At 35.8% G+C, this 10,206-nt stretch overlaps 1 protein-coding gene across 1 annotated transcript; it reads left to right on the top strand.

Annotated features, from left to right (window-relative positions):
* Positions 1-295: 295 nt before the first annotated feature.
* LOC130738727 (annexin D5-like) lies at positions 296-4,863 on the top strand. The gene is made up of 6 exons (XM_057590858.1): positions 296-499; positions 1,461-1,606; positions 1,936-2,151; positions 3,100-3,315; positions 3,397-3,486; positions 4,427-4,863. Exons 1-6 carry the CDS (start codon positions 424-426, stop codon positions 4,628-4,630), a joined length of 948 nt encoding a protein of 315 aa, XP_057446841.1. The 5' UTR covers positions 296-423; the 3' UTR covers positions 4,631-4,863.
* Positions 4,864-10,206: the final 5,343 nt, after the last annotated feature.

The raw sequence follows: 10,206 nt of genomic DNA, 5'->3' as shown, positions 1-10,206 counted from the left end.
AGGATAAAAATTTACAAGGTTTTGATTACAAAATTGAAATACAAATTAATAGTACCCAATTAAAAAAATCAGTCTTCAGTGCACAATTTCCCCTTAATTTTTTTTTTCTATTATAATAGTAAGAAATAATTTAAATTATAGAAAATATTCACCAATAGACACCACCACTCTTGACAAGAACAATGCCATAACTAAAAACGACAACCATGAAAATGTCAACCGCTGTCATATATATTTAACTACCCGTTTTGTGTATTTAAGGTTGCTCTTTCAATAGGTTTGGTGGCCAAATTCATTATATTTATTTTTCTTGTTGCATTAAATCATTGACCCTGTCGCTAATTTAATCTTTCTTTGTCTTCTCTCTCTTTCCCAATTCTTCTTCTTCTTCTTCTTCTTCTCTGTTTTCAAAGTGGAAAATCAATGGCTACACTCACTGTACCCCCTGTTCCTCCTACCCCAAGAGATGATGCCATGCAACTTTACCGTGCTTTCAAAGGTACTCACTCTACTACTCTCTGTCTTCTCCCCTCAATTTTTGTTTTGATGATGATGCTGCATGCTTGTAAATTGTAATCCTTTCTTAGGATCATTGACTGGGTTGTAACTTGTTTGCAACTTCACTTTGATTTGAGGGAGTTGTTGGGCATTGACATTCTAGGGTTGTTTGTGCTTTATAGCAGAATGCATCAATTTTATTATTTTTCTTCTTAGAATCAATTCTGGTCAACCTAGATGATTCTACCCATAATTGATTTTGACTTTGGAATCAATTTTAGAAGAGTTTCTAGGCATGCATGCACTTAGTCTAAGTGATTATATACTGGGGTGGGTTCTGATGGGCTTGGTTTGTCACTGAATTAAGTCAAAAGGAATCAAATTTGGCCCCTTTGATTTGAGTCAACACTGACACTCTTGAAAAGGGTCATGCTTTTTGAATGCCAAAATCATTTAGTAGACTGCTAGTGCTAAAAGCTTAAAACTGTAATGACTGTTTCATTAGTACATGGCATCAATTTCTGAGGTAAATTGTTCTAGGTCTATGGGTTTTGTTGGTGCTTCGTTCGTAACAATTTTACAATTTTTTGGGGTTAAAAACAAACGTTTTACACGCTTTGGACTGAAGAAAGGCATTTGAAACCGCCATGAGACGAAGGCGTAGTTACCTATTTTGTTAACTTGCTTTGTTTATATTAAATGTAGATTGGTACTATGTATCTTTACCTAGCTTTATTTTGTCTTTGTAAAGATAACTTTTTTCATCTAATTTTATTTTAGAATAATAAGGTACTAGTACTACATTTTGTGGTTACTACCCAGGAAGTTGTCTGAATGATTCTGCTTACAAAGAGATTGCTGAGGAAGTTTCTATTGATATACCTCTGGGCTTGCTGTACCTTAATTTGTGTTCTGTTCTGCCTTGAAACCTTTTATTTCATTCTAATTCAACGCTTTTACAGGATTTGGGTGTGACACTACTGCTGTGATCAATATTCTTGCTCACCGAGATGCTACACAGCGTGCGTACCTCCAACAAGAATACAAAGCAACATATGCTGAGGAGCTGTCCAAGCGTCTAATTTCAGAGCTTAGTGGAAAGTTAGAGGTACTAAATAACTATCATGAGTTTCACTGCAGGTTATGTACTTAGTAGTCACGGCCACATTATTTATTCCTCATATTTTGACATATCTCCCCATAGGTTAACCAAATGGCATGTATCTCCAAGACTCCAACTAAGGATTGCTAGTAACACACTTCTTAATACATTCCTGTCTAAAAAGCCGATTTTGTTGCCTTGTAAATTATTAAGTTATTGTTTAAAAAGTATCTCAAGTGTTTTTTAAAAAGTTCTTAGCATTTTCTGTCTTCAAATTTCGAATAGCAGCCGTGTTTGCTATAATATATTCTGGTTTGTATTTTTCTATTTATCAGACTGCAGTTCTGCTTTGGATGCATGACCCCGCAGGACGTGATGCAACAATCATTAGACAGTGTCTAGCCGTCGACATGAACTTCGAAGGTGCTACTGAAGTCATATGTTCACGCACTCCATCCCAGCTACAATATTTAAAACAGATCTACCATTCTAAGTTTGGGGTTTACCTTGAGCATGATATTGAAGCAACCACATCAGGGGATCTTAAAAAGGTGAGGTTTCTATGAGCAATTTTTATGAAAGGAACCAGAGCTGTCATTCTAAGTGCGGTTTATCTTCTGAATGATATTGAAAGAAACACCTGTGGGGATCATTGAGATGTAGTTTCTCTTTGTCCTTCTGTGTGGCTTTCACTAAGGAAAATTATCTGAAGAAAGTTTACAAACTAAGAAGGTAGAATCTGATTCTTCCTCAATGAATTGTGTATGTGAAGCTACAAGGTATATATGATGATGCCTGAGCTCACTTTTCATATGCTACTCACTGCCTCAGCTGATAAAGTCTTAGTAACTACTCAAGTAACATTTAAAACTGATAACAGAAGTCAATGGTAAAGACAAACAGAAAACAGAAAAATATTGTTATTCCTTTAATTTCTCATTCCTTAACTCTAGTAGCTTCGACCGAATTTTCTTTTCCCTCTAATACTTAAGGAAAGAAACCTTAGCTGTCATAAATTATTCACATTAGGGGTAGCTGTCATAAATTATTCACATTAGGGGTTTTCTCAGTTAATCTTCCTATCATAATAGTTCTGCCAATAACCACATGTTATTAGCTAAACACTTTTGAGTGTATATATTTCTCTGGATTCACAATAGGATCTCAGATGTGCATCAAGATATATGGTAGTCTACCTGCAAATGTCATGGACTATTAGGGCGAGATCTTCCGTTTCCATGTCCATGTCCACAATGAGCTAACAAGTCCCATCAGTGTACACATTCTGTTCTGGTAAACCCGTATGAGTTGTTTCTGGGTACTGTAGGAGAATATCTAAATAATTGTTCCACGGTTTGTAACTGTTTCTCACAGGGTGCAAATTTTTTGTCTCATGATTCCTTGTTTTCTTTCATAATCACATCCATGAGCTCCTATCAAGTTATTAAAACAATAGAAGTTCTACAACTGGTATTTATATGTAAAAAAATGTGCTTCAGATCTTGCTTGCATATGTTAGCACACCTCGTCCTGAAGGCCCTGAGGTCAATAGGGAAATTGCTCAGAAGGATGCAAAGGTTCTCTACAAAGCAGGGGAGAAGAAACTAGGAACTGATGAGAAGGCTTTTGTCCACATATTCAGTGAACGAAGCGGAGCACATTTGGCTGCCATTAGTTCTTATTACCATGACATGTATGGTCACAAGCTGAACAAGGTAACCTGACCACGTTTACTTGAGCCCTTTATTCTTTCTTGAGATAATTTCTAGTACTTAATCGAGCTGAATTTATATCAGGCAATAAAGAATGAAACGTCAGGGATTTTCGCTCATGCACTTTTGACAATATTCCAATGTGCTGTTAATCCAGCAAAGTATTTTGCAAAGGTATACCTCTCCACTTCAACTTTAAGTATTTGCTTCTTGTAATGTCATTGCTAATTTGTAACAGCTTTTGTGTTCCATCACAATTACTTTTGGATGGACAAAAATGAAGGTGAGAATTATGAAATAACTGGCGTAAAATATAAATGACACTTGTTTTGGACTTTTTGGAGAAGTCTTTCATTGCTTTTGTTCACAAGGCAGGGAACATTTTTGAAACCTGTTTGTTCCTTTTGTCTTACTCCAATAAAAAAGCTTGATGGAATTGTTGCTAATTTTTCATTTGCTTTATGCTATGTGATAAATGGATTTCCCAACTTGATGTGTACCTGTAAGTGACATTAGCATGGACTTTCAGAAACAAATGAATTATATGATTGCAAATGTGATCTAAGCTTGACAATGCTCTATATCTCTAGGGTAATAGGGTGTACAACATACATTTAGTAGGAGTAAAGTAATTATGTATCAATAAGTTTTCCATTTTGTTTGTTCTTCTTATTTATAAATTTGACATATGTGATTAGAGGAACACAAGCACCTTCTGAAATGACAGAGTTACGAGTTAACCAAAATATTTGCAACTTTTGTGAAACTGAATGCTATCTCACTTTCTGATGTGCGAGAATCAGTAGCCCTTTTTCTCTGAACGCAACTTATTAGAGCAAGCTATTGTATTAGCTTAGTCATTTGGATTTGTGTTAGTTTTGGTAATTGATAGCATATTTACATCACCATATTTGTTAAGTGGATGCATGAGTTGATTTCTTGTAGTGGTGTGCTCTATTCCTCATGTCTTGTCTTCTACCAATGGTCAAAAAGCAAATATTAAGAATACTGTTTTGGAGGGAAATGGTTTTGCAAGCATGAGGGAACCTTATAAAGTTTCTCACCACCAGGGTTAAAAGGTCACATCTTCATACTGTTGTGTCACCCCATGCAGGTGTTGCATAAGGCGATGAAAGGTTTGGGGACTAATGATACCACTCTCATAAGGGTCATTGTTACAAGGACTGAGATTGATATGCAGTATATCAAAGCTGAATACTTAAAGAAATACAAGAAGACTCTGAACGATGCAGTTCACTCAGAAACATCCGGCCACTACAGGGCTTTTCTCCTCGCACTTTTGGGCCCCAATCACTAGCCAAAATGTTCAATAATGTTTAATGTGAGATTAATCCACCTGTGATGTTTGGTCAATTTTAAGTGTTATAAAATTTGGTTGTTTGTGGTGCTTTGTAAGTGTTTTGAACATACACTCCAGTTTCAGATAGGGACTTGTGTAAGCATAATGCATTGTGTGAAAACTGAAAAGTAAGTATGACTATTATTTTGTCTCGACAATATTCAAATGCTAGATTGTGATTGTGCGTAGAATTTATTATATCAATAGAAGGGATGTAATTTATTTTAGGCTTAATTGCACTTTTGGTCCCTCACGTTTGCCTTTAGTGCGGTTATCGTCCCTAAAGTAAGAAAATAGCAAAAAACGTCCCTCACTTTGTCAAACGACAACACTTTTGGTCCTTCATCCATATTCTGTCAAAAAAACTAACGTTTTCTGTTAAATATTTAACAGTTTTCTGGAAAAAAATTAATAAAAAATAAAAAAAATGGAAACCCAGAAAATTTATGATGTTCTTCATCTTCTTCAATTATTTTCCAGAAAAAATAAGAACAAACTCATTATCAACAACAAGCCACCAAAACATTAGCCTTTCCCCTACACCAAACCAGCAAAACACATGAATTGTGATCCTTCTCCACCAAAACATTAGCCTTTCCCCTTCACCAAACCAGAAAAAGCATGAATCGAGATCATTCTCCATCACCAACACCCTCAACCCCACCTCTTTAGCACTGATTAGATCTGAGTATGAGACAAAGATTGGGTCTGGGTTTGCGTAAAAGTGAACTAGACTTTATTCCTGCTTGTGATTGTGAGAACTGTACACATAAGAACCATGGTTGAATCGAAAACCCCATTCTCTACCTCGATTTCCCCCAGGTTCTTCCTCTTTTCTACTTGCCCTTTTTCTATTTATCTTCAATTTTAGGGGGAGAAGGGTGTTTGGTTCATGGGTTTGCTCAGTTTTTTAGGGATGCTAAGAATTGGGGTTCTTCTTCACCCACCTGGATCTGGAACCTGAAAGGGGTTATCGTTGCTTTTAGATCTGTGACATGAAGTAAGCAAAACTGAAGGTCATAACGATCATGGATTTGGAATCCGACACCCCTTTCTACCGATTTTGTTCTATCAAGCCTTCTCATTTACGTTCCTCTTACATGATCCTTCAAGTTTTATTTGTTGTGATTTAAATGAATAGATTAATGAGTTGATTCAGAAATTGAGTTTCAATGTTTTGGGTTTTGATGGTGTTGAAGCCTGAAGGTGAACGAAGAGGATTGAAAAAATAAGTTTTATTTTTAATTTTTTTTTTCAAAAACCATTAAAATTTGGACAGAATATGGATGAAGGACCAAAAGTGCTGTCGTTTGACAAAGTGAGGGACGTTTTTTGCTATTTTCTTACTTTAGGGACGATAACCGCACTAAAGACAAACGTGAGGGACCATAAGCGCAATTAAGCCATTATTTTATCACCAAGACTCATTGACTTAATCATGTTCAAACGAAAATTAATACTTTAACCTCTCACTTTAGAGGTGTCGGATCCAAAAATTTGTGTTGCATATTGGTGGTATGTTTATTGGTTGGCTGGATTTTAATTATGATGATCATTTCAAGGGATTCTGAGTTACTCCCTCCGTTCCTAAATAACTGACACTTTGCACAAGTATTAAGAAATAACAATTAATGTTCTTCTTTTATTAAAATTACAATCTAACTTCCTACTATACCTTTTATCTCTGATATTAATTCTAACTTTTTCAACTTTTCTACCACCAATAAATGAAGGGTACAATTGGTAAAGTATAATTAATGCTCTCTTGAACTTTGTAAAGTGGCAAATAATTAGGAACAAAATTTAGTTAGAAATAATGTCAGTTATTTAGGAACGGAGGGAGTATTTGGTTTTGCACTATTTGGTTATGGCTAGTTTGAAGTTAGTCAAATTTTCACTCTTTTCTTTCATCAACTGAAATAATCATCTCACTTTTCACTCTCTTTCATCATCTTATTTCCTTTTCACACTTTCTTTCCTCTCACTTTTTTTTTTCTAACTAGATACTAGTATTGTTCCTGTGCCATGCACGGATTGAATAAGAGTACTTTGTCGGCATACATCAGACATTTTCATCTGTATAATCTCTCATTTTTCTTATTTTTAAATATGTATATCACCAATTTAAGTTTTTTTTTCTAATCCTAGTTACATTCTAACTCTCTTTTTTCTTTCTAATTTGTTATGCATTGAATTAATATACCAAAACCATTTAATCTTCTAAATGTATATATGAAAACATAAAATACAAAATTTTCGAGTTAATTTTCAAATCAATCCTTTAAAACTATTTTATATCAATTTTTTATGACATATTTGATATCATTTTGAACGTAAGATATTAAGTTCAATTTTATTTATTTATTTTGTTATATAAAAAATAACCATAATCATTGAAAAAAACTTTGTCAGCATATGTCTTAATGGTATAAAAGTTACAATTGACTTTTATTCATTATTCTAATGTCATTTAAAATCATTAAATGTCAAATTAATACAGTAGGTGTAACAAAAAAATTAATACAGTAGTTATTTTTGAAAAAAATCACAATTGACTTTTGTTAATTATTCTAATGTCATTAATAACTATTACATGCAATATTAATACATTAATTATTTTTGAAAATGTGGAATTATTTAACATTCAAATTAATAAAAAATTAGAAAATATAAACGTACATCATCTACCTACTAATCACATTATGGCTGTATGAGAGAGAAAACTTACGGAGGGCATGACACTTGTTACAATTGTCACTTTTTAGTTTTAGGAATAGTATATAGTATAGGATATGATATGATAGGATGTACCGGAATGCTGGAAATCTTTGGGACCATATATTTAGATGGTTCCTGTTCGAGCTCTTTAAATTGATGGTGTGGTAAAATAGCATGCCATTTTGATGTACTATATATTTTTTTTGAAAGATGACTGAATTGTATTAAACTTGGACTGACATAGAAGTCAAAAGGTCCGCGAAAACAAGCAAGTTTGCTTCAGAAGGGACTTCCTCAATCCAAACTAACCCAGGAAAAGAAGAAGCCTTCCTAGCAATCAAATCCGACACCGCATTACCAGCGCGGCGTACAAAGAAAGAGTCATTACATCGAAAGAGCGACAAAGAATAAAACAAACCTTAATAATAGAAACTAGATATGAAGAACCATTCAGGGGCGTACCTCAAGGCGACAAAACCCAAGTTGAATAGCTAAAATTATCGCCCACCTCAAGGCGGCGGCTTCTGCCACCACCGGTGAAGAAGCTGCTAATGGAAACGTAGCTACCGAAGAAGTATATATAAATACTTCAAGATGGAGGGACTTGTCTTTCAAAATAAAATAAAAAGATAAAGATGGAGGGACTTGTTAGTTTTGGAACAATTGTAAGCAATCTGTTTCAAAGCATACGCGACAAAACCCAAGTTGAATAGCTAAAATTATCGCCCACCTCAAGGCGGCGGCTTCTGCCACCACCGGTGAAGAAGCTGCTAATGGAAACGTAGCTGCCGAAGAAGTATATATAAATACTTCAAGATGGAGGGACTTGTCTTTCAAAATAAAATAAAAAGATAAAGATGGAGGGACTTGTTAGTTGATGAGGAAGGATCTTGGTGTGCTGTCCATTTGCATTGTGAAGGAATACGAAGACATGGTGGTTGTGCTATGCTTATCTTAATAGGAATAATGTTGCTGGTATATATTTTTTAGCTGCTACACTGTTTTGAAGGCATTGGTTGGGCTGCGGGAATTTTGTTAATTTATTATCTGTGTTCTTTTGTATAGTTCTCTTTGGAGATTTATCTTTGATTTTTGAAATTATGTACTCTTTTTCCTTCATTACGTTTTTCCAAAGGAGTTTTTCTTGGTAAGATTTTAATGAAGCATGATTTTTTTAATCTGTCTCTAAGGAGGTGGTGGGTGGTGACTATTTTACTAGTAGGAGGAACATTGATGTTGTTTTGTAAAAGTTGTTATTTTCAATTTTCTCGTTTTTTTTTACTTGTATTGGGTTGAAGTATCCCGTGTACTTCAATATATTTCATATGACTTATTAAAAAAAAACGTTATTATTGACAAAAGAATTTCGGATAGATAAGTTGTTTGACTTTATCTTGCTGATGATGTATATTATAATTGACTCTTAAAATTGAAATTGTTTTATTCCCATTTGGCCATTTTTTTACCTAGTTTAATGCTTATATTATTAGTTTAAACTGAATTTCTAGCTCTGGAGGAGGAGATTTCACCATCAGACTCCCTGCTAAAGATTATGAGCACCCCATTTTGGTAGCCAATCTGCAGTTGCATTACCATCTCGATGTACCCACAAAAGCTCCACTCGTCATCCTCGGTCCAGCAACTCCCTAATTTCCTGCAAGATCCCTGGTTGAGCATGATGAATAATACGATCTGGAACCCTCAAGGTATCAACCAACATTTTGCAGTCAGTTTCACACAAGAGTTTTTTTGCGCCATGGTTCCACGCGAGGAGGAGACCATCTCGGAGAGCAAGGGCTTCAGCCGTGAAGGCACTTCTATGAGGTACATTGTTCTTGAGTCCCAAAATCCACTTCCCTGATCGATATCCTTCTAGTAACTTTCATCTACATTCAGCTTGATGAAGTCCAGCGGCGGAAGTCTCCATCACATCTTCATCAATGTATGGTCACCATCTAAATCGTCAGGTCGAATGATCTTGCAGAATTCATCATGGTCTGCCCACAACCTTCTCCACTCGAGGTCCAATATCCAAGATTGAGGGTTTAAGCACATGTTGCACCTCCATTTCCAAACGTCCCATAGCCCAGCCAGAAACCTACGAGCATGACTCCCGCAAGCTTGAGAATGGATCCCGTCCCAAAGATTCTGGGCCCAGAAATTTGGCCAGTTTGCAGCACCCATCCTGTTTCAAAGTTCAAGCGAATGGGGACACTCACGCAATGCATGTTCATTCATCCAAATATCATTATAGGATTGCTTTAATTGCTAAAATGTTCTTACTGTAGGGACTACTTTGCGGTTTTGATAATTGTTATATGGCTTAATTACAACTTTGGTCCCCGACGTTTACCAATGCCACGATTTTGGTCCCCCACCTAATTTAATTACATGGATGGTCCCCGACGTTGTAGGCTGCGTGCAACGTCAGTCCTACCGTTTATTTCTTAATGGAGGAGGCTTACGTGGACGTCTAGTTGGAGAGAAAAAGGAGATCTAAGGAGAGAGGGGAGCACGTGAGTATCACGTGAACCTTATATGAACCCATTATACCCAAATCTGAAACCCTAGGGATCTAAATCGTGTTACCTTCTTCGTTCCAGGGAGGTCAGGGGTTTAGATATAATGGGTTTAGATAAGGGTCACGTGATACTCACGTGCTTCCCTCTCTCCTCATACCTCATTTCTCTCTCCAACTGGACGTCCACGTAAGCCTCCTCCATTAAGAAATAAACGGTAGGACTAACGTTGCACACGGCCTACAACGTCGGGGACCATCCATGTAATTAAATTAGGTGGGAGACCAAAATCGTAGC

The sequence above is a fragment of the Lotus japonicus genome, chromosome 2, assembly GCF_012489685.1.
Source record: "Lotus japonicus ecotype B-129 chromosome 2, LjGifu_v1.2".
Lineage (NCBI taxonomy): Eukaryota > Viridiplantae > Streptophyta > Magnoliopsida > Fabales > Fabaceae > Lotus > Lotus japonicus.
Note: the sequence above shows the minus strand (reverse complement) of the source record. Positions and strands in the feature narration are given on the sequence as shown.

Coding starts and splice junctions, on each gene's coding strand:
- LOC130738727 (XM_057590858.1), top strand. CDS start 424: ATGGCTACACTCACTGTACCCCCTGTTCCTCCTACCCCAAGAGATGAT. Junction 1,607..1,935: donor AGCTTAGTGGAAAGTTAGAG/GTACTAAATAAC, acceptor TCTATTTATCAG/ACTGCAGTTCTGCTTTGGAT. Junction 3,487..4,426: donor CAGCAAAGTATTTTGCAAAG/GTATACCTCTCC, acceptor CACCCCATGCAG/GTGTTGCATAAGGCGATGAA.